The sequence below is a fragment of the Chinchilla lanigera genome, unplaced genomic scaffold (assembly GCF_000276665.1).
Source record: "Chinchilla lanigera isolate Chin_1 unplaced genomic scaffold, ChiLan1.0 scaffold00028, whole genome shotgun sequence".
NCBI classification, from domain to species: domain Eukaryota; kingdom Metazoa; phylum Chordata; class Mammalia; order Rodentia; family Chinchillidae; genus Chinchilla; species Chinchilla lanigera.
Genome location: NW_004955429.1, coordinates 4,680,504 through 4,705,496, shown reverse-complemented (window position 1 = coordinate 4,705,496; position 24,993 = coordinate 4,680,504). Strand labels below are relative to the sequence as shown.

The 24,993-nt window shown below is 42.3% G+C and overlaps 1 protein-coding gene across 18 annotated transcripts in view; it reads left to right on the top strand.

Moving 5' to 3' along the window:
- Window positions 1–24,993, top strand: part of Kiaa1217 (KIAA1217 ortholog) — a 477,384-nt gene that overhangs the window by 359,216 nt on the left and 93,175 nt on the right. For all 18 annotated transcript variants that reach the window (XM_013515417.1, XM_013515414.1, XM_013515411.1 and 15 more), the window contains 2 exons: window positions 18,009–18,207; window positions 22,109–22,202. In XM_013515417.1, coding sequence (XP_013370871.1) covers window positions 18,009–18,207; window positions 22,109–22,202 — 293 coding nt within the window. The remainder of the gene's footprint in view (window positions 1–18,008; window positions 18,208–22,108; window positions 22,203–24,993) is intronic.

The following is a 24,993-nucleotide window of genomic DNA, read 5'->3' as shown; positions in this document are numbered from 1 at the left end:
TTCACTTCTAAATGAACGCTAGCATGTTTCCTTTAGTCTAGCTGTGAACATTGAAAATTTTTTGATTTTCTGTGGAATTTGAAGACTAGATATTATCAGTAGGAAATTGCTAATAGAAATGGATGCTTTTGATTCGGGCCAAGCGTACCGCAAAGATCACAGAGGCAACATCCAGCTTGTGCACAAAACATGCTTATAAAACACGGGCATTGCCAAGGGCGGGTTGGGAATGTGTGCAAAGCAAAACTCTAGCCGCGTGGCCAGACCTATCACTGTGACCAGAAGTTGTTTGTATCTACAGAACTCTAAAAGAAAGATCCTGTGCAATTGTTATATTTGTTAAATTTTTCCATTATGACCGTAACAATCCCACAAAAATGTTGGGCCAGAAAAGAAGAAGAAATCTGAATCTTCTAAAACATATTGCTATTCTCGCTGAGGACATGTAAGTCTCCTCTGCCTTGCTTGACAGTCTCCGGGAATCACTTGGGACTATTTTGAGACTGGATCATCAACACTGTCCCTTCAGCCTCACCTGTTCTACTAAATCCCCCTCTGGCTGCTGCACCATGATGAGAGAGTGACTGGAAGAGCTCAGCTATGACCCTGACGCCAGTCCTTCCCCTGTCATTTTTCAGACCTTCGGTCTGGGCACCCCACAGGAGCAGCTTCTTGGGGGGCACCCGCCCTCCATGTGTTATAGTCAGCACTCTCATGTGCTTGTCTGGGGCGCTGTATGTGCTAGAGCTCTTCCCAGCCTTGAGACATCCTTCTCTCGGTGTTGGAAACCTTTTCTTCTGAGTTTTCTTCCTGCCGCACTAGCTGCTCTTCAATCTCCTTTGTTGGTTCCTTCTCGTTTTCTTACTTTTAAGCGCTGGCCATTGGCCCAGATCCCATCACTTCTCTGCACTAACACCTAAATGATTTGACCTGGTCCCAGTCCTTTGGTGTCTAGTGGCAGCTATATGATGATGACCACACAGGCCTGACATCTCCCCTGAAGTCCAGATTAGTATTTCAAGCCATCTACTTGACATCTCAAACAGGGCCAAAAACGGATATCTCATGTCCCCAAGAACACGGACTCTCCCCATAGTCTTCCCCATGCCAGTAAGATGCACCCTTGTCTCGCATGTCACTCATGTGGAAGCTTTGCCGTTATCCTTGACTCCTCCTTGGATCATTGCGTATTCAGCCTGTCAGGAAATCCTTCACTTTGCTTTCAATATATAGCTGGTCCTACTCATCTCCAGCTTCTGCATCCATGGACTCAACAAACTATGGATCAGAAATGTTCAGAAAAAAAAAAAAAAAAAACAAAACACTTATATCTGTACTGGACACATTCTTCCCTAAAGAATGTAGTATAACTGTTTACATGGTTTTATTTGTATTAGTTATTGTAACAAATACGGAGATGTTTTACATTTACAGGAGGATATGCGTGGGTTATAAGCAAAGACATCTTTTTACATGAGAAACTTGAACACCCATGGATTTTGGTATCTGTGGGCGTCCTGGAGCCATCCTTCCAGTGCTTACAGAGGGACGACTGTCTATCCTGAAATCTGACCACTTTTCATCATCTTTAACCCTCCACCGACGTCTGACCTATGCTAGTTTCTCACCTAGATTTTTGCCTTAGCTTCCTATTGTTCTTAAGTCTAGTCATTGGCCTCTCTGGTAGTTCTTACCAGATCAGCCTGGTAATCAATCTCGTCCTCTCCACCTCTGTGTAAAATCCTGTTTGGGCTTGCCACTGCACTGAGAGAACAAAGTCTGCGCAGTCTGACCACCTGCCTCCTTGCCAGCCTCATCTCATTCCCCTCGCCATCTTGCTCATTTTTCTGCCAGTGCAGTTGCTCTCTGCTGTGCCTGGAGCTTATCAAGCATACTCCCTTTCAAGAAAACTTGCTGCTCCCATGCCCTAGATCCTTCTTCCCCAGATATCTGCAAAACTTGCTCCCACACATCTTTCAGACATCCTCCTCTCTGTAGGACATCCAGCTACTGAATAAGAGTTCAGTGCACCCACTCCCACCCTGCTGTTCTCTACTCCCTATGCCTTATTTTATTTTTTTCCCTATTATTCAGCATTTACTCTGCACTCAACTGTGTATGAGCATGTTATCTATTGTTCATGGGTGGAACAGCTAAGACCTCTGAGCTGACTGCTATATCAGCAGCCTTTAGAAGATTGTGTGCTACACGTAGGTATGCAATAAATATTTCTGCAGTGAATGGGCCCTATCTGTGATTACGTTGAATCTGTTTAAATGAATGCAAGTGCTCCTACTCTGTAAATCTGAAACCTAGTTTCATCCATAATTCTCTATTCCTAAAGAATTTATTTAATGATCAAAATCATAGCTCAGTCTGCCTTGCTTTAGTTACTTTTACTTGCAGTTCCACACTGTGTAGGTTGAATTATTTTGTCCTGTGGAAAGAGACACACACTATTCTTTTTGTTATGTGTATTATGTAAGCATCATATTTATATATGAACTCTGTGGCCATTGTAGGAGATAAAGCTGAGACAACGCAGAGACCTCTAAGTGACAGCAGTTTTGGTTGGGCTTTCCTTTTCCTGCTTTCCTGAAGCCCAGGGTGGGCACACAACCCATTCAATGCATGTTATTTTGGGGACATCACAGTACAAGATGACTTTGCTTGATAAATTTGTTAGCTAATAAAGCAGCTAGAGATACCTACAGGATTTATGGCTTCTTTCTTACTGCTTTTAGTTAGGAATGCCCAAAATGGTCATTTTGACCCTGAGGCAACGAGAAAGGACCCATATCTGTGAATGCAGTGAGGAAGAGCGAGAGAGCACGAGTGGTTTGTAGTGAATCTGCAAGTGGAGCTTGTATTTTACAGGCCGTGACGGGAGGGACCAGGGGATGTGGGTCCAAGCAGGAACTCACCCATCCCAGAGCTGCCCCAGAGGGCCAGCATGCTTTGGCCCCCTCAGACATGTATTCTTTATGGTGATCTAGTGGCTGACATCAGAAGCTTCTCTTAAAAGGCATTGCTGGAACTTCAAAGGGACATGGTGAGGCGGAAGTAGCTGTGTGTGGGGTCTCTTAAATGCCACTTCAGAAAGTACCTGAGGGCAATAAAATATAAAGACACAACAAAAAGCTTCCTGGAGTCTCCTGGATAGTCTGGTGTATCAGGCCCACGCCTGGAGGGTCCCGTCTTGTGAACAAGTGGCTCCGAGCTGACCCCTGCTTAACATCCCCTGCTTAATGATGAGTGGCCCCGTCTCCTTACTCTCACCTTCTGGACTCCACCAGCAATAACTCCTCCTTCTCACTCGCTCCTGAAGTGAGAATGGCACACACAGGCACAAGATGTGGAGCCTAGATTCACCCCTGAAGTCCCTTTGTCTCCTCCCCACCAGGACGGGGGCCAGCGGATGACCTTGATCCAAGCACTTGACCAATAGTCAGTTTTAACACGCACTCTTCCTTATCACATGCACTCCCTCTTGCACACTCACATGCAGGGCTGTGACCCTGAGCGCCCACCCCAGGCTCTCCCTACTGCTACCTCTCCAGGTTCTCTTAGCCAAGCTTTCTCTGAGAACCCTTTATCCCTCTGCCCACGACAGAAGGACATTCCAGTTCTCCCATCAGACCAGGGTGTGGAGAAGGGCAAAAACCAAAGATGCAAGGAGGCTGCCAGTGGCTCCCCACCCTGCAGACAGGGCCCCAGGACACAGGACAGGAGGAGTAGTGCCGGGAGCAGCAGGCAGGATGCATGGTGGGGCAGCGGGCTGGGAGCCAGGGACAAGTTTCGGAACAGACTCATCCTGTGCCCGGCACCCTGTCACTGCCTGCTTGAAGCTGGCGTCTGGCTGAGTTTGTCTGGGAGTATCCATGGTGCAGCAGCTGTGGCCTGTTGCAGGGGAGGGGACCTTTATCCCAGCCCCAGGAACGCCTGCTGAGAGCCCAGAGGAAATGGATATTGAGCGCATGACAGAGTAATGGACACGTGATAGAGATGGGAAAATCTTAGAGCTTAAGCAATAGCAAGGGTAGTCCAGCATGATACAAGTGTGGGTACCCCAAAGGCAGCTAAACAGGACTCCTGCTGTGCTACTAGCATAAACCAAAAATAAAGCAACTAAGTCCTCTCTGAAGCAGCGGGCACTCAGATGCCTGCCTCCATTCAGATGACTTAAAATAATAACACTACACCCACCTGTTGATAGAGCAGACAGCACAGCAATCAGGATGCCACAAGGTGAAGAAAGTTCTGCTTCTAGCTTTGACGCTGACATTTAGGAAATGCCCCTTTGGGTGTCACACACAAATCTGCCATGGTAAGAAGACAGACTTGTATATCTCCTAAGTATTTTTAAAGGTCTTGATCAGCCTAACAAACCACAAGGCAAAGCAAGTTTCATCCCGTGCTTTGACAAATATCCCTTCATACTGGCCAGACCTGACTGTAAAGCCGGGTTGCACTTTAGAATTCCCTGATCCATCATCACATAGAGAATTGTGTGTTTGATCCTGTGGTTGAAAAGGGTTCTCCTTCATCCCAACCTGCAACAGAGCAGCCCCATCTTTCCTCCCTTCCTCCAGCTCTGTGAAGCTCCCCTCCATACTGCTATAGGCCTCGGGCCACACAAGCGCCTGTCCCTACCTTCATGAGCAGATCCCTTTCTATGCGATGCATCAGCTGTGTGCTGGTCACCCATCAGTACTGGGGTGCATATGCTGATGCGTTAGGCGTGCACGCGCTCCTTCGCCAGGCTCCTCCTCTATCGCACAATGTGACCTTTTCACATGAGGATTTACACTCATAAATCCTGCATTTCTAATCAAATCAAATCGCAAAGATTTAGGGGATCTCATCGTCCCTCGGCAAGCAGCATCGGATAGATGCTTCTGGGTCACCTGAGAGATACAGCAAGGACATGTACTGTTTATTAAAAGCAAAGGCCAGTGAAATACAGGTTTCCCCAAACGGCCAAGGGCCTCTGTCTCACCACCTTCTAGAAAAAAATCTGAGCCTGTCCCTTGGACCCTTAAAAGGAAGCTGAGAGGAAGATGCCAAAAGAGGAACAGCAGCGGAACACATGCCTCATCCTCCCTAGATGCTGGTATTTCTGACTTTTTAGCCTGGACCAGTAGATCTGGGAATATAAAAAGCTGAGAGTAAAATGTGAATGTTCCTGCATATTTCTCAATGGCTGCATGTGGCTGAGTGTAGTTCTTGGGTTACAGTACTTACTTTTTAGGGCCCTATGCTATGAATGGGTACACCCCAAGGTCTAAAGATGGCAAAGGCCAGCCATTTGTAGACTGATGGTGATTGTTTTCCCAACATCCTTCCCTGGGGTGCTAGAAAGGGAATGATTGCCCTGGAAGTCATAGATTGATGAGAACTAGAATCACTAGGACAGGGAACTCATGCAGATGGCTGAGCATTGAGATGCAGTCTAGAGGAAGGGGCAGAGATGTGGAGCCTAGGAGTGAGAATGAAGAAGGAAAGGACAGGAGAGGATGGGAGGAGAAGGGAGGGGAGGGGAGGGAAAGGGAGAGGAGAGGGAAAAGGTAGCACCAAAGGGCAAGACTCTTTGAGGTCCAGGGAGCCCACATTTATGACTTTAAAATAATGCTTGAACCAAGCATGGTGGTGCATACCTGTTGTCCAGCTACAGAAACCTGAGGGTGGAAGATGACTTGAGTTCAGGAGTTTTAAGCCAGGTTAGGCAACATGGCAAGAGCCTTTCTCAAAAAGTAAAAATTTAAAAATTGGGCTGAGGGTGTAGAACAGCAGGTGAATGCTTGCTGATTTGGTCCACAGCACTGCAAAAAAACCTGAAAATAAAGTAAGATATGCATTTTTAAAGTAGGTTTTAAAAAGTGGAGTGTTAATCCTATGACATGGAATCTCACAGGTATACATTTATTGACATTTGTTTACAATGTTTGTTGTCAAAATATTACTTATTTGCTTTTGTCACTAGCACAACTTAATGGTATAAAAGAAAGTCTCCTGCCTCCCCATATTAGTCAACTTTCCCATCCTTGGGACAGGATCCAATTCCTCATACCCACAACCTAAAGGAGAAGAAGTTTAATTTAGCTTGTGTCTTAAGGAGGTTCAGTCCATGGTAACCTGGCTCCAAAGCAGAAGCAGCATGGCAGAAGGGCATGGTTGCTTGGTTCATAACAGCCAGACAGCTGAGCAGGGGAGCAGTGGTGGAAAGGAAGGGACAAGGGACCAGATATAGCAGCCAGGGCCACATTTCCAGTGCCCCATCCAAGTCTCCCAGGAGCATCTCTACTAACCTGCACACATTTCTTAACTCAATGAAGTTGACATAACAGGATTAAATGTCACTCCTCTTATCTTGAAAGTTTCCTCGGGAAAATCTTCAAAATGCTAAGTTTTGTTCACTAAATAGAAGAGAAGTTCATCATGTTGATACTTCCAGATGCCTTTCTCTCCCAAATTGAGAACCAAAGAAATTGTACTTTTCAAGCAGAATAATTTTTTGCAAAACAATACAAAATAAAAGAAATTCTGACCAGTTCATTTCATGACATCATCTATTGGTGTTTTTTTTTAAAGTCTGTGTATAATCCTATCAGAGCTAGTATTTTAGGTAAAAAAAAACAAAACAAAAAAAACACTTTTTTGAAGATATTTTCATTCATCTGCAATAATTATTGTTATCACTATGTAAAACTCCAGTACTTAAGCAGAGATGAAAAATTTTAGATGAATTCAAGACAGCTTTTCACTCATGTCATTAATCTCTGTGTCTAAATCTCATCAGTATGATTAAAGAAAACACAGAACACATAAATATCGTAGGGGGAACAGTTACAAACTTTTAAAAAATTATAGCCCGAATCTTTCTGATACTAAGACAACATGCATTGGGTAATGTCTATAAGCTGCAGGGTTGTTTTTTTGTTGGCTATGCTGTGGAACTAATCCAGGGCCTCAAGCACGCTAAGCAACTGCCCTACCGCTGAGCTACAACCCCCAGCAAGATAAGTTACCCTTTGTATATTTTATACCCATAAAAGGCCAATTCATTTTTGTTGTTTGTTTCTTTTTTTTTCTGCCGTAGGACTATGATGATTGTAATTTTAACCTTTTGTTCTTATCTTTGAGAAATTTTTGTTCTTCCCTTGTGGCCTTTACTTTTTGCTTCCTATTGAATTTCAACGGTCACTGTTTTATCACAAGCCAGAAAAAATTTCCAAATTCCCGTAACTGTATCCACATTTGAGCTCCTGCATTAGATCTGGATGCTCTGTGGAAAGATTGCTGCTAACACAGCGTTTTTTGTAAATGATTTTTTTTTTTTCTTAGTTTCTTGAACAGAAAAAATACAGAAAACATAACAATATAACATATGCTACTGGAAGTAGAAATATGCTAACATCTGTTTATCATCTCAGAGGCAGCATAACATGACGGTACGATCATTAGCTGAAGGATATCAAAGGAGCTATTGCTGTTTGCCTCAGTTTCCCCATCTGTGAAATACATTAATACCTGGCACATAGCAAGTGCTTTATAGGTTTTGTCAATTTTTATAAAGAAATATATGTTTCCAGAATTGCTTCAGCCCCTACATTTTTAAAGAAGTAAAGTGTTGTAAAACCCCATCCTTTTCTTTCCTAGAGCTGAGTACTTTTGAAGCTGGACTGTATAACTGCCTTGCAAGTTTTACTGATTGTTGTACGTTTGGTATATGTGTTAAAATATGTATTACAATTTTGTGTTTATAAATGGGACCATACTGCCTGTACCCTTCTGTGGGCATTTGTGTTCACTTTAGAGATACATGCGACTGCTCTTTACTATTTCAGTGCATGGAGAAGCCACTGGGAATAAGGCAGCGACAAACGGTGCCGCAGTAAGCATCCTGGAACAGTTCTTGCTAATGCACAGCTTACAAGAACCTATTCTACTTATGGTATAAGAAAGGGAGAGATGTTTTACTTTTTCCACGTGGAGAACCAATTTTCCTGACACTATTTACTGAATAGTCATTTCTCCATGGATTTGCAAGGACACTTCTATCATATATCAAGGCCTCATAAAATCTGTCTCTTTTCTAGGCTCTGTTTTATTTCATAACCCTATTTGTTCTATGCCAAAACCACACTGTTTTAATAGTGTTGATATCTGGGAGAGCAAGCACTCCCACTTCTCCCTGTTCTTCTGGTTTGCCAGGTTGTTATAAACGGTATATTTTTTATTAACTGAATTCCCGACTTCTTCCTTTTTCCTAATAGCTAGGTTGCTCGTAATTTTATATATTGATTTTGCATCATTTAGTCATATTTCATCCTTAGAAGTCTGCATAATATGTTGCTATGTTTCTTGTGTTCTCTGTTAGGCCTTCTGTGAACAAGTATCATTTTGACTCCTCTTTCTAGGCCCTGTGTCTTTTCTTTTTCTTGTCAGAACTATGTAGCTGCTACTTCCAATGCCGAAGTCACAAGATGTTTCAAATTCAAACAAAAGGCTTTTAACATTTCATCATTAAGCATTTTGCTTTGTGAGATTTTTAGTGAATACCTTTCATCAAGTTAAGAAAGCACTCCTTAATTCTTAAATTATTGTTTTTTGAAATTATTAATGTATTGAAGTTTTATTAACATTTATCTCTCTATTAAGATTAGTGTATAATTTTCCTACTTATTTATTTTGCAGAAAATATTAGGACTGGACTCTGATATTAAGCCATCTTTAAGTTCCTGAGCTAAACTCTTCTTGGTCCTGAGCTAGTTGTTCATACATTGCTATATTTTTTTAATGGGTTTACATTTACATTTGGAGTCCTTTTGTATACTACTTGTCTAATATCAAGGTTAATTCTAGCTTTATAAAATGAATAGATGTGATATTTATCTCATAGTGCACCAAGTTTAAAAAAGGATTCAGTTACACTTTTAGTATATCCATCATTTGCATAGTGTTTCTCACAGTGTTTTCTTATGTTTTTCACCTTAGTTGCTGAATAACTTTTTGTTTTGTTTTGTTTTGTTTGAGATAGGGTTTCACTGTGTAGCTCAGGATGAGCTGGAACTCACTATGTGGCCCAGGCTGACTTCAAACTCTCAGAGATCCTCCTGGCTCAGCCTCCTGAGTACTGAGATTTCAGGCATGTACCACCATGCCTGGCTGAGTAACTTTTAAAATTAAAAATATTAGTCGAGAGTCAGACATGGTCCCACATGCCTGTAATTACCACTCTGGGAGGCTGAGACAGGAAGATCACAAGTTCAAGCCCAACCCTGGCAACTTAGTGCTGGGGATGTAGCTCAACGCAAAGGCCCTGAATTCAGTCTCTACCATACCCGACTCCCCGACAAAACCCACAAAACAGAAACAAAACAAAAACCTGGTTTGATTGATATTGCTAAAAGTTCTGTCATAACTTTGCAAAATGACTTCTTCATAGACACATTTCTATACAGTACATAAAAGGGCAATAAGAATACTGGGAATAAACGAAATCACACTAGAAATCAGCATCTGGGACATTAACGTCTGTGGCATAATCAGAGTTGCAGAAATCATCCATGTGTTCCTCAAGACATTTTTCAGAAAGATGCCTTGGGACGCTCATTGTAGCAGTATTACCATTTCGTATGAGTCCCACCTGTACCAACCTGTACAGAACAAAACAAAGATAAGATGATGAAGTACTGACAGTGCCATTAGACATTCCTATACATGTTTGCATTTTTAAAAAATAGCCAAGAGTGTGTATTGAGAGTCCATCTCCAAGCGGGATCTCCATCCAGCGACAGCTGCCTGTCAGGTTGTTGAGGGTGCAAGACTTGATCATATTTCACTTCCCGCACGTGTATTTCCTTTGACATGTTCTTTCATGATGCTCACATAGGTTATGCCACAATAACAACCCTTTAAGTACATTCTATTCTGCCTTAGAATTTGGCTTAAGATTGCTGTTACCTGCAATTCTTCAGTCCTTCCTGAAATGTCCTTGAAATTTTCAAAGGGCATCCATAGTCCTCATTCAAAGAAATATGATAAATTAATGAAAAGGCTTAACAAAGTCTTACATGATCTTTAAATATATCTCCTCGTGAAATTTTAAAAAGTAGTACATTGCCTTCGTTTTGGGGGGATTCTGCAGAAAACCGAAGATAAAGACAGTGAAGTCTAAGAGGAAAGTGATACTAAAAATAAAGAGCACCCAGACTTTTCATGGAGAATAAAACTCCTTTTATGCTTTCCTTTCTCCTAAGGTGACTGTCACCTACTTAGCAGGCTGTTCCTTAGAAAGGGACTTCAACAATGCGAGCATCCCCTCTGGGCTGGAAGCGCAAGGCGTGCTGGAGTTTACAGGGGTCGCAGCCTTGTTCAGCGTGCTGCTGTGTTGAAACAGATATCAGAGAGTGCCAGGGAGGAATCGCTACCTTTCAGAGAGGAGTGTCATTTATGGAAGCACTAGGGGGTTAAAATGCAGACAGTAACCAGAAAACCTCTCCAAGAAAAAAAGGATGATGACTAGTTTTTTGCCTCTGTACTCCCAGTGGCTGGCACAGGATAAAAGCTTATGTAGGGAATGAATGAAGCCATATCTACAGTACCTCTTTTAAGGTAACACTGCTGTGTTGCTTATACTGAAATCTTCCGCTTACGTTAAAACCAGTATCTTCCATATTCACATACCAATTTATAATCTGCCAACGCAACTGGAAGTTTTTATATCTGCAGCCTTCCTGGATATATCTTTTCTGGCTTAAAAATTACTCAGTTAACTGAGAAGGATCTCCAACTGCCCAGTCTTTTTAGATGAGTAGAAGTTACTTTTTTTGTGTGTGTGTCTTTTGAGACAGGGTCACCCTAAGCAGTTCAAGTTGGCCTTGAGCTCACTTTGTTGCCCACATTGGTTTCAAACTCGCAATGACCCTCCTGCCTGAGCCTCCAGAGTGCTGGGATCACAGGCATGTGCCACCACACCTGGCTTAGAAGTTACTTTTTAAGGTGATCAAATCAAGCATTGTTACATTAGTAAGAAGATGCAGAACATCCTAAAGAAATTTGGGTAAATTTACCCCAAGACAACTCCTCTTAACTTTTTGGTATGTAGTCAACTAATAAATAGACTTACTATAAAACTAACATAACCAAAGTTCAGGGCCCTATAAATAAATATTTACTTTCAAGGCTAATTTTGTTTCTAACTTTATGTTCTTATTCTTAGGACCCTGAAAATTTTGTAAGTTTCAGGGCTTATAAGTCCTGGGTCTATCACTGTCATCACAGTGATTGATTTTTAGAAATCTAGCTCCTTTCTGTTTTGTAATATGCCTTGTCACTTAACAAAATATGAACTTTTTACTTATCAGTCTGTGCTTCTAGAATTGTTTTTAATAACACAATAGTTTTCTTATCAATCAAAAGAACTGATTTACTGATTTTTAAATCTATTAAGAGAATTGATATACTGAATCAATTCCCTGTTCCTGGATTTACCTCTTTGCATTATGCTGTTCTTACAAATTTTAATTCATGGAGTATCCTGTTAAGGCCATCTTTGTGCTCAAGTTTGTAGGAGTAGCATTAAAAACTATTGTCTTAGTTTAATATTAATATTTTTCTTAAATTGAAAACTTAAGTACTATAAAATTTCTTTATACATTTAGGGCCTTTGCTGGTTACCACTGATAATGCAAGTTTTGGTTTGCATAATCTTACAATGGATCTGGAGAAACTGAAGAATTTAATTCATTTGGAACTGTCACATCATTTGCTTGTAGAAGATACCCAATGGGGTAGATAATATTGCCATTCCAGAAGGCAAGCATACATCATATTAACTTGTCAACATTACAGGGAAAATTGAATTCATTTTAGCTGAAGAGAGTTGAGCATTGAGTTCAGGGGTGGCAAATGTGGCATGCATGCTGCAGCCAGTTCTTTGTTATCATTAAAAGCCTTAAAAGCTGTGCTATTACTGATCTAGTAGATGCTTAATGCTCCATACTACTATCTCATGAAGGAAACAGAACATGTTTATAACTAACCACAATGCAGAATGAAAAGCTATGCTTACAATTCTAATAGACACAATGCAAGCAAATATTTGAGGAGTTTACTTCCTCAACTCATAATGGAAAAGTGGTAGGGGAGTAGTAGGGGGAGATGGTTGGAGGACATGATTTGCACATAAAGGCAAAAGTAGGGAGCCAGTGGTAAGTCACGTGACATATAGGGGCACGAGGACTAGTAGCATGGTGCCCAGCCCAGAGGAACCATTGCAGAGAATCAGTTTGAGATTGCACTGTGAATACTGTGTTAGGATAAAGAATATTTTAGAACAGGCCCTACTTTGTGGAACTGATTCTGAGATTCACAAGGTAATGAAGATGTGCAGAGTGTGGTCCAAAGATGTGGTAATGAACCAAGAGAAATTGTAGTACAATTATCTTAGCTAGTTCCTTTATTTTGATCAATTTTACATGCTTATATCCAGTAATCCGGTTTTTTTTTTTTTTTTTTTTTTTTGAGACAGGGTCTTGCTATGCAGTTCAGGCTGACTTTGAGCTCACTTTGTAGCCCAAGCTGGTCTTGAACTCACAATGATCCTCCCACCTCAGCCTCCCAGGTGCTGGGATTACAGGCGTGCGCCACCACACCCAGCTATATCTGTAATTTAAACAACTACTTGGAAGACAACAATATGCAATATAACAACCATTGTTGAATTCCTATCATCTCTTTCTTGAAGTTCCGTATCATTTCTAGTTTTTTTTAAATTATTTGGTATTCTCTTTAAAATAAAAAGAGATATGGTAAATTTAAGTTTTAAGAATTTGATGAAAGACACATTACCATCAATCCCAGTCGAAATCCTCCCCTCGCTTGGAGCACACTTACCCCATCCTTGTGGCCACTTTCTGAAGCAGTACCAGAAGTCCCCTTTTATGAGTGTCTGTAAGCTGTGCTGCCGTGGCTTCCACAAGGTCCTCTATGGGTTCAGAATGTTTCCCTTCCATGATCACTTTGACCTTGCGGGAGAGCCGGAAGTCTCACGGTGCCAGGCCCAGGGAGTAAAATGGGTGAGGACGCACATATGTGTTTATGAGCCTGCCTTTCTGTTGTCTGGTTCATGGTAGCAGCGTTCATTGCATCTTTTATTACAATCCATGAAGACACTCATGAAAGAATACTTCCAGAGCTGCTTCAGAAAGTGACTAGAATGATGGGATAAGTATATTCAAAGCAATGGGTGGTAGCTCGGGGGTGGAGGGAGTGAGTGTCTTTTACTGTAGTAATTTTTAAAATTTAAATATTCAGCATTATTTTAATTTTAAAAATTTTTATTAGTACATGTTTGCTGTACATAATGATTACATTCATCACGTGGAGTTGGCCCATGGACGTAACACATCTTAATTCTTTTACCTGCCCTTTCCCCTCCCCTGCAAATATACACTCTACCCTGTATATTTTGACTCTACTTCCTATGGGCACAAGCGTGACTGGCCAGGTGTCCTTTGTTTTAAAATTTCAAAGAGTCCTCAGCTAAAAGCCACTGTGCTTTTGCTGAGCCATTGAGGCAGAAACACTCTTGTTTGCTCAAGCTTCTTTGGAGATAACACTTCAGAGCCCTGGTGTGGCCTGCAGAGCTCCCTGCTTCCCCAGAATCCTGCAGGTTGTTTCTAACCAGGTGTCAGCACTCCCTTCTGCTCAGAAAAGGATAGGAATCTCTTTCCCGAGCCACCCCATCATCCCTCCGCATCCTCGGGCACATGGGGTGAGAGAACAACTCAGGTCATCCAGCGAAGATGGGTGCAGAAGATGGATGAGGCCGCGTGCAGGATGTCAGAAGTAGTGTGTTGCAAGGGAGACATGGTTCTTGTGGCTGGACGGGGTCGGATGTAACTTTCATGCAAGTTGCTTGGATTCCTGAGTTTCTTTCTCCCTTCTGTAAAATGGGACCATGATAACAGCTTGACAAGGGCTGCTGTCCTGATCAAGTGAAGTGCTTGCACTCTCTTCCTCCTGTATTGCAGGCGTCCTGGACAGTGGCATACAGGACAGGGTGTTCCCATTGTCCTCTTCCCTGATTTATAAGAAGGGAAATTGTGAGCGGAAGTCCCTGGGATAACGTCTGTGCCTCCGGAGCAGCCAGTACTAGCTCAGCCTGAGGGCATGTGTGCCAGAAATGCTGACTCTTTAGAAACCATGTGGCTCTAGTTTATCCCAGTGCCCACCGAACACCATTGCACATTGAGAGAATCCCTTCCGAGTTCAGCATTTCTGGATACCTTTCCCAAATCAAGTGTAAAAAGCTCTTGTCTGTAAAGGCATCTTTCCCACCCCCACTGGATTTCTCTGTTCTGTAACTGCACTGTGTACCCAGCTGGCAGCTGCACCAGTCAGACCTGCGGTGACTGGAGTTTAGGCCCAGTTTTATTTTTTCTTCCAACTCCAAAGCTTACAAATCCTACTACAAGCGTACACATGTACAGAAGGCAGATGTGTGGATAAAACCCAGCCCTCTAGGGGAGAGAGACTGCAAAATTACCTGGAGCGAGGCCAGACTGGACAGTCTGCAGTGCCTCCCCGCCCCCCGGGACCTAGTTGGGGCCAGACCTCAGGAGTGGTTTTGGCCTTTTGATATAGCATTAGCAATCCCATGGGACAGTCGCTACACCTCCCACTTGGGGAAAAGCATTGCACAATCTGTGATCATGCAGGCTTGAAAGATTTTTCTGTGCAATCAGAGGAACATACAACCACAGGGAGATTCTGGAAAACTTGCTTCCCAAGGAAGCTGAAGGTCAGGACTGGGATGGATGGTAGTTATGTGTGTCTGATGCAAAAAAACTGCTCTGGTCAAAGAAACAGCGACTTCAGGATATATTTCTAACGAGCACACAGAGTAGGGGAGAGGTTACTGGGCCGTTTATATCATCCACCAAAAGCTTTTCCAGCTCTGATATGTGAGATGACTTTGGGATGACTTATAAATAATGTATTTATTCGTTCAACAAATGTTTATTGAGAACCTATTATGTACTTCATAGGTATGCAGGAGAGCAGGCAAACACATTTTTCTAAAAAATCCCTGATCTCATCAAACTTACATTCTAGCAGGAAACATCCAGAGTAAACAAAATCAATAATTAAGATGGGAATTACAAAGCATGTGGTGTAAAATGCTGAGGAACAGAAATGAAGCAAGGGTACAAGGTATGACATAGTGGAGAAAACAGGCACTGTGATTTTAGGGACAGTTGCCAGGCAGGGCCTCACAGGCCAGAAGTATACCCCCAGCCTCCACCCCCGAGATTTTCTTTCTTTTTGTCTATTTGAGACAGGGTCTCGCTGTGTAGTTCAGGCTGGCCTTAAGCTCACTTTGGAGCCCAGGCTGGCCTCGAACTTGCAAGGATCCTCCTGCCTCAGCCTCCCGAGTACTGCGATTATAGGCGTGCGCCACGACACCCGGCCCCTGAGATTTTCATAGGTGTTGCTCCATCGTGTTTGGTGACTGGTTGCTGTTGAGACCCAGATGCCTCTCCAGTGCCTGTTCCTTTCTACGCGACCCCACTCTTCCGTCATGCCTGTTGGCGGGAGGTTTTAGGGACTTCTGTTTCTCCTCGTCCATTTGTAGTGTCTCAATGACAAGGCTGAACATGTTGGGCATTGCATGGACCTTTTCAATCTGCAGTCTTTTGTACTTCAGTTTCAAGGAACTAAAGAAAATTCTTGCTGGGCGTGGTGGCGCACGCTTGTAATCCCAGCACTCCAGAGGCTGAGTCAGGAAGATTGTTGCAAGTTTGAGACCAGCCTTGGCTACAAAATGAGCTCAAGGCCAGCCTGAACTGCATAGGGAGACCCTGTCTCAAAAAGACAAAAAAAATTTTTTTATAATATTTTTGGAAAACTCTTTTTGCAGGACTCTTCTATCCACATCCCCTTCGCTAAGAATGTGGCTGCTCTGATTTCACTCTCTGGTTCTCTTACTGCTCTCCTGCGATTTCTGGGATTTCACTGACTCTTTCTTCACTGAATTTTTAATTTCTGTTAGGGAGTTCTCAAAGCTCACTGTTGCTCTCCAAATGCTGTCCTGTCCAGACTTGGCTCATCTGTCCTCAGTTTCTGTTTTCTGTTTCTTTGGGTATTTTCTTGCATGGTAAAGGCTTTTATAAAATATCTGTTAATCCTTGGAAGTCTACTGCGAGACTAGGTCATTCCATTTGCGAGTTTTTATATATGGTGACCCGTGTAGCTGTTTCATGACGGAGTGAACAGACACAATCCTAACATCACCTTCACCTAGCCAGCCCGCTTTCTCGGGGGCTCCTCCAGTCCCCTGACTGTGGCAGCCCCTGTGCTGGCTTCCTGTTAGCATTTTCCCCTGCGCCTGGTCAGCCAAGGTCCAACCTTTGACTGGAGCTCTTCAGTCTCCTACTGTGGATGGATCAAGGAGGAGTCCCTTGACTGGGTGGGGTGGGGAGGGAGAGAAAGAAGGACATCTTGCTGCACCACTGGGCAAAAAGAAAGTTCAGTCAGGCCTCATGCTTCCAACTCCCTCTGCATTCCTATCTTCAGAAGCACCCAGTGCCTCATTTCTTGAGCTGCTCTGGCCCTGTGTTTTATGTTGAGTTCTTCCCTTGAAGACTTGAACATCAGCTTCCTCTCATCTGCTGTTTTATTAGTTCGATTCTTTGACTTACGCTCTTTTAAATTCATTGTCATTTTAATGGAATTTATAGAAGTAAATACGGGTGTTATAGGAACTGCCATATTTAGCCATAAGTTTTTGTACTGTCTTTTTAGTCTCTCCTGGCAAAGCTTCTCCTAGGAGTGGCCACCTTCCCCCTAGTGGGTTCTCACTGAGTCAGATTCAAATTCTGTGTAGGATCTTAGACTTCTAGTTTCAGTTGTCCGCTCTAAATAACAAATGGGCAAAGACACAGTGGCTTGCAACACCTCCAGTCACTTATTGGCTCAGCTCTGCAACTCCAGCTGTGCCCGGAGGGGGCTTCTCGCTTCTATACAGAATCAGCTGGGGCTGCCTGGGGCTGGGGAGTCCACTCTCAAGTTGCTCATTCACACGGCCGACCAGGATGCAGAAGTGGAGCAGTCGCGTAGGGCTTTGGTTCCTCTGCATGTGCCCTCTCCCTGTGCCTTGATTCAGTTCCTCAAGGCTGACTTCTAGAAGGGAACATCCCAAGACCCAGCTCACCAAGAGGACAGACTCCAATGTGCATGCAAATATCAAATCTTCATTTTGTATCACACTTGTTAATTTCCCAATGGCCAAATCAAATCACATGGCCAAACCCAGAATCAGTGTGGAAAGGGACTATACTGGGCCATGAAATATGAAGACGTATGGTTCACTGGAGGTCACCTGCCCCTGGGAACTCCACCATTCTGTGGTTTGCTGCATGCGTTTTTCTTTGTGTAATTGTCTTGTACCACTTTATTTCTGAAATATTGGGGTGCCAGACTCTTTCCTCCCGGATAGTTTAATATGGTATAAACATGCAATAGCTACCTGTTAAAGCCACAGAAATATGGAAGCACTGCCACTTAAAATGTTTCTGAATGGACTGCAAAGAATCCAGCTCTATAGCTTACCTGTTGCTGTAATGATCACGTTCCTAGTTAATGAACATAGAAAAAATAACCCTACAGGGACCAAGTTCTAAATGCACTTTCCAAGAGAATTAAGTGTTACCTTTTGCCTTAGCCTGCCATAGGTTATTAGCTCCTTGTCCTTTTGGTTTTAAAATAATCCAAAATTAGCTTCTTTAGTACCTACCTGGACTCCAAAGAATAAAAGTGAGTGCTTATGCAATAACTATATACTGTAGTTCATTTTTTAGACAATCTAAACGTACATCCCTTGATGTGTGCTTTTCAAGCCTTTCCTGTACATACATGAATGCTTGTAGCAGTGGCTTAATTTGCCCACCATGTTCTGAGAGTCTTGATCTGTGGCTGACACCTGTCCCTTTTGCCTGTAGGGGTTCTCTATCTCCAGTATGGAGACGAAACCAAGCAGCTCAGGATGCCGAATGAAATCACAAGCGCAGACACAATCCGCGCTCTCTTTGTAAGTGCCTTTCCCCAGCAGCTCACCATGAAAATGCTGGAGTCACCTAGTGTCGCCATTTACATCAAAGACGAAAGCAGAAATGTCTATTATGAATTAAATGATGTAAGGTAAGTAGTTACATCATTTACTTGTTTTTTGCTTCTCTGTTGTTGCATTTAGAGTGCGTTTGTTGGTTTTTCTTTCCCCATACTGTAGTTCCAAGGTTTTGTTGAACACTATATTGCATTCGTAGAATCTACCGAGCCCCCTACTTTTTGCTTATCCCTGTGAAGAAAGCACAACTATTATGGCGATTAGCAAGATTAGCTCATATAGGTGTGATTTCACTGTCTAGCTTTCTAGAGTTCAAGATATAGCTTACAAAGTTAAGGTCATATCTCATCCCCATAGAGCTTGGAATGCTACATCAGATCTTTCAGTGTCATATCTGAAAAGAACATAGGAAATAATCTAGCCCATCATCTTATCTAAAATTAGGGAAACCAAAGCCAAGAGAGGTGGTAGAGACGGAGACAAGAGTTGACAGCAAACACTTTGGCCCATTGCCGGAGTCTGTGGATGTTTTAGGCAGTGATCCTCCTGGAGCATTATCAGTACCTAATGGTTAAGAATAAATACATGAGATTTCTCAGGATAAACTGAGACACATTCTCACTTTCCATTTATTTCTCTTAAAGAGCTGCCCTTTATCCAAGTGCCTCGCCTTCCAGGTGGACTTTCTCCAGGACTTCCTGCTGAACATACTCTAAAATTAGGCCACGTAGACTCATACTACTGTAAGTGGGAAAGAAATAAAAGCATTCTTGCTGGCTGCAGTGGCCACTGTCACCAGAATGGAAAGGACCCATTTGAATTGTCTCAGCCAAACAATCAACACACACGAGTAGTTGCTAGCGTAGCCTCTAGACAGTGTAGAACTTGAAAGATTATTCAGTGACTGAGTCAGCCCTTTTATTTCCTAGAACCAGAAACTCAAGTACATCAGAGTTCAAGGTCTTCTTCAAAGCACACAGCCAATAAAGGACCCCAGACTTTACTGTCCACATTCTGGGTTAAAACATCTGGGGTGCACCTCTGAGTCCTGCCCTGTGGGGATGGCAAACTCTATTTCTTCACCATGGAAAGAATGAGTACCACTTTTTAAAAATGTGCCTCTACAGCATAATAAGTGTAAACTGATAAATATCTAACAATGATCACAAGTGACATACTGAGGCATGTGCCAAAGTATATGAGTAATTTCAGGCTTTCAATGTTAACACACGCCCTAAGGTATAGGTGTTACATCTGTTGCACAACCTTCCTGCTTTTTCAAAGCGAGTTTAAATATTCATGAGTATCAGAAAATGCATGCTTGTTTTGAAATAAATTATTAATCAGGCTGTCACCCAAAAAAATTTTTTTTTCAATTTACAAAACATAAATTTAAACCCCAAATAATCACATTATATTTGAAGAGCATGTCTGCGGTCATATAATCCCATGTAGCGTTGTCACATGGACATGTTATTTTACAGCAATCACTTTATATTCCTGCATTTACAGTTAGAGGCACTGAGAGAGATAGTAATCGTAAGTAACCATGAAACTAAGCAAAGCCACTGTTGATTATGGAGCTTAAGGCTGAGAGGTTGTTGTGAATGATCACACCTCACTCTTGCAGCTATCACAATGAGCGACCATTTTCCAAAGCCTTTTCCAGGTTTCAGACTGCAGCACCTTTGATTTCTTTTTTGAACTCTTTGAGAAAGTAGTCACAAAGAGCCTTGGCAGGAGGACAGGAGGAAAGAGGTCATGATCCTTTTTCTTAATGGAAATCTAGTTGATAAAATAGATGAAAATGGCACCCCAGAGGTGATCGCTTCAAACACAAATAATTCTGTATGCCTATATGTTTATATTTGTGAAGATGATAATCGTGTTGGCCTTTAAGCTGTGGTACTACCTGATTTTTTTTGAAAAAAGGTTTCACTTAAAATACTTAAATGGGAAGTCATTAATTTTTAAATTTATAATTTTACTTGTTAGTTTCTTTGATTTAAATATAAAAACACCTAGGGCTGGGAGTATAGCTCGGTGGCACAGCATCTGCCTGGCAAGCACAAGGTCCTGAGTTCAATTCCTGGAACAAAAGAACAAATTAAATAAATATAAAAATACCTAAAATGTTCCAGTGGAGAAAACATTTTCATTTGATTATATATATATGGTCCTTCCCCCTAAATATTCTATTTTTTGCTTTTACAGAAGATGTTTTAGTTATATATATTTTTGGAATGGTGGAGGAAATTTTGACAAATATCATATAAGACAAAATAAAGTATTATGTAGGTTTTAATTGAAGACAATGACTTGAATCTTCTAAACTTGGAGACACATTTCCTTGCGCGCTCTTCAGTATTGTTGCAGTGGCCGTGTCTATGCTAACCATTTTCCTATTTCATCCCATTGCACTAGTTTGGGTGCATTTCCCTTGGGAAATAGTGCAGCGTGCTCAGGTCAGAATACCATGCTGTAAACATTGCCAAAGTAAATGCAACCTGGCCTTTTCCTGTTGGTTCATCTCAGATGAGCGCATTTCTAAATTAATCATAAACCAAACTCATGTATTTTTAAATACCTTTACCGTAGCAGAAAGTTTTTGTATGGGTTAAGGGAGGTTTTCAGTTTCTTTTTGGAGTCACACATGACTGTAGCCCAAGGGTGAGCTCCTCCAGTGAACGCCATCCTTACCTCTGTGACTCTCCCTTCTTATTAGCCTTGCCCCTCTTAATAACAAGGGCGGCATGCTCCCCCCTCCGGCAGGCTTCTAATGAGGCACTTGAAATGTGGAGAAACGGTGCAAGCTTGGGCTAGTTGTTGCTTCAAAGCAAGCAATGACTGGGGGATATTTAAAAAGAAAAACAAGACTCGTGCAGAGAATCCTCCACTTCATTTAAAACAAAGACACGAACTGGTAATCCCAGTGATTGGGATCTGCCCAGGAACGTGTGGCTGCACCTGGAAGAAGGAATTCATCTCTCCGTACACATGTCTAGAGCCGGCGCTTGAAGGAACCGCAGTGTAGATGGAGCTGAAAGGGGTACTGGGTGCCCTTCGAAGCTGCCTGTAGAGGGAGAAGCGCTTTGTTGGCACTCACGTGCTCTTAAATAATTTTAAGGTAGGCTTTGATCAAGACATGGGACTTCTGTCTTTTACTCCAGTATGATTCATGTGCTATAGGTGCTGGGTTTAAAAGGAGAAAAGAATGTATTTGCTGCTATTTCTTTACATCCCATGATTCAATTTGTATGGAGAAAAGTATTTTTAAAATACATTGTAGAAGGAGGAAAAGAGCATTGCAAAGATAGTAGTTTTAACCTCTGCAGTACTTTTTTTCCCCCTAGACTGCATATACATTGTGTTTCCCTTGCTGAGCATGTTTAAAGGCAGGGAAGGAGGGAGGGAGAAGGAGTGAGAGAGAGACAGAGACTGTCGGAGAGAGTCAGAGAGGGAGACAGAGACAGAAAGACATAGAGAGAGGTGTGTGTGTGTGTGTGTGTGTGTGTGTGTGTGTGTGTGTGTGTGGTCATGCTCGCATTCATTAGATAAGCAGCAAACCAGATGTTTGGGCAAATCAAACAATTAAATATTTAAATATTAACCAAATCTCTTTGAACATATTGTAAATGTTGGGGGTTTATTATTTCTGAAAGCATCGGTTTTCCATGCTCGGAATCTTGAAAGAAAGTTCTCGTTACCTGATATTTATGGGTGGAAAGCTACACAGAAAGAATAACACTTTCCTGAGCAACAAGACAAGGAAAGAAAAGCTGAAGTCATTCTTGCTTCTTCTTTTCCTTCTTTATATCTGGCTATTTTGGGGTGAGAGGACTTGGCTTATGGTTAAAGAAAAAATTGCTGGGTTGTCTGTTCATGGCTTTTACCTGATCTGTAAGAACAGACAGAGGTAAAGGCCAGAGTCAGACTTCTTTTGTCTGCTACAGTTATGGATGTTTTTGATTCCAGGAATATTCAGGACAGATCACTCCTCAAAGTGTACAACAAGGATCCTTCGCATGCATTTAATCACACACCAAAAACTTTGAATGGAGACATGAGGGTAAGCATTGCGACTCTGTTTTTACCTGTATCAGGCGGGTCAAATCATCCCTCTTCCTGTTCCTATTTCCCATATAGTCACAGCCCACCCCCCATCACAACCCCCCCACCCATGTCCTGGTTTCTTGGGTTCTCCTGACTCATCCTGTTTGGTGACTCATTGTTTGTCCTTTGGTAGAGAAATAATATTTCCTGGTCATCAGGAGCAAAGTGGTTAAAATGAGGCTTGGTACACTTTAATTCTCCATTAAGCTTGGAGATGGATTGATTGATGGATTGATTGATTGATTGATTGGTTGATGTGCTGGGGATTGCACCCAGGGTCTCCCACATTCTAGGTAAGTTCTCTACCACTGAGCTGCATCCCCCGCTCTTAAGCATAGAACTTAGCTATATTCTCCCTCCAAGGAGATTCTGAAAATCTTCCCATCAAAGGATCCTGAACTCAAGTCCCTAGTACACAAACTGACTTAAAGGGCTTCTGGCCACTTTTTTCTCTGATGTAAACAGAACTAACATAAATAAACCAAAATGCACAAGCTGCATGGAAAATCTGCTCATGTTCTTACATTGTCCAAGTCCTAGCATTCTTACTCAATAACTCACCTCCTAATTCAGGACTATTCACTGCTGTGCTGCATTAAATATTAGCAAATCTTCCCTGAACCATGTTTAGGGCAGAGTACAAACATCTGTGTGATTTGGGAGCTGAAATGTTCTAGCTTTAGGTCATCTCAGGAGATTATCCAAACATTCACAGGGATGTTTTGAGGGAAAAAGAAAAAAAGCAGATTTTAAAATCATATTAATGCAGGTCCTCTAGAAAGGGATTGAGTTTCTAGCAAGAATGCTACATTCCTCCCAAATAAAAATTGGAGGGTAAATACCAGATTAGTTTCTCAGCTGTACACACACATTTAGAAGATACTGTGCCACTTTGTATCATTTTTCTGTGGATTAGCCATCAGCTGGTTGCTAGAGTTTAACTAGAAAAATAAAAAATGAATGAATTTTACTGCCAAAAACAACCAGGGTGTGTTCTGTCTTGGTTACAGTGTTATTCCTGAGTGACGTGTGCTCTACTTCCTGATAGCATGTATTAGTTTCCTATTGCTGCAGTAACAAAGTGTGATAAATGTAGTGGCTTAAAATACCACAGAGTCACAATGCTACAGTTCTAGAGTCTGCAGGCTGACATGCATCTCACTGCTCTGAGATGAGGGCACACTTGTACAGCCAAGTTCTTTTCTGAAGGCTCTAGAGAGAATCTATTTCTCATTTTTATTTTTCCCCATCTTGTAGAAGTCACAAACATTGATTTGGAGGCCCCTTCCTCTATCTTCAGCCTCAGAAAAAAAATAGCATCCCTCTGACACTGCTTCCTTTGTCTACTTTTAGCACCCACACGGGGCCTAACCTACACGCCAGGAAAAAAAAAAAAATCTCCTTACTTTAAGGTGAGCTGATTAGCAACCTTCATCTATCTTTTCTATGTAATCTAACACAGGCACAGGTCCAGGGGATTAGGTTGCAGATGTTTTGGGGATCATGGTTCTTCCACACAGGCTACATGAATTTAAAACCAAGAAAGAAGTCTGAGGGTCCAGCTGGAAGGATTTCTGTGAAATTCTGAATTGGAACGTGAGTGATGACAAAGTAGAACCACAGCCTATACATTTGGAGGGAAAGATCTCTTACATTCTCAACTTTGTTTTAATGTCTAAAATGATGTGTGATTAGAGTTGAAGGCTGTGCTGCCCATTGAAAAAATCTAGGATTTTGAGGCTTGCTTTTAGCGAGTTACACTTTAAATGTAAACCAGAGCCACATAAAGAGAGATTGAGTCATGCCAATCAGGGAGCATGGACAAACATTATGAGACGCTTTGCCTTTTATTACAGTGCTTTGCTCGTTCTAGGTGACATTCATAAGCGCTTTGGCCCCCATGAATGCCCTTTTTTTATATGTCTAGCCTTTGAACTGTAGTTCTGTCATGCTCAAAGCTATTCCCAGACCATCAGCACCCCACACTTGGCTTTGCAATTCTTGTTTATGGCTGGCGAGGACACATGTTTTAACTCTTAAGCAGATGTGATGCCTCCACAAGGACCCACCGTGAGGACTGAGAACATCAAATGTTAACCATACGCACACAGCCGTTTAGAAGGCAGGACTTCTGAGATGTGTCTCAAGGAGGTGGTTCTGTTTTTACTTGTAGATGAAACAATAGGGATCACTCTCTGAGTTCTCCACAGTCTACTTTAGATACTAGTCATTCATGGGAGAAAAACAACTGTTGTCTCAAATGAGGGCATAGCGTATGTCACCATCTATCCAATGGGAGAGCCCTGTGTGTCAGTGAAGACTACTTAGAAATAAATAGTAAGTGTAACTTGGCCCCTATTCACCGATTACAGAAATTTAAAGACATGGAATTCCTTGCGCCTTACCTTTTGGCTCTTGAAGTTGGGATTCTCTCTCCTCCCCCAATAAACATGTCTGCATTGTGAGGAAAGGACAGGAAGTCTTGCTGAGCCCTGCCTGTAGCCCAGCTGTAAAGCCCTTTGCTCATGGTGAAGAGCAGAAATAGAGGACAGAGACTGGTTGTCATAGACTAAACCAAGTTGCAATGGATTTAGGGGCCTCCATTCTCATGTATGTCTGCAGTGTGAGTGTGGCCTTGAAGGTAACCACTCGCATGCATCCGTCACTGCAGCCCTGGCCGTGATGTAATTAGACTTTGCTCCTCAGCCCCCAGAGACAGCCTGGGTCGGATCTCCCAGCCGGCCGCT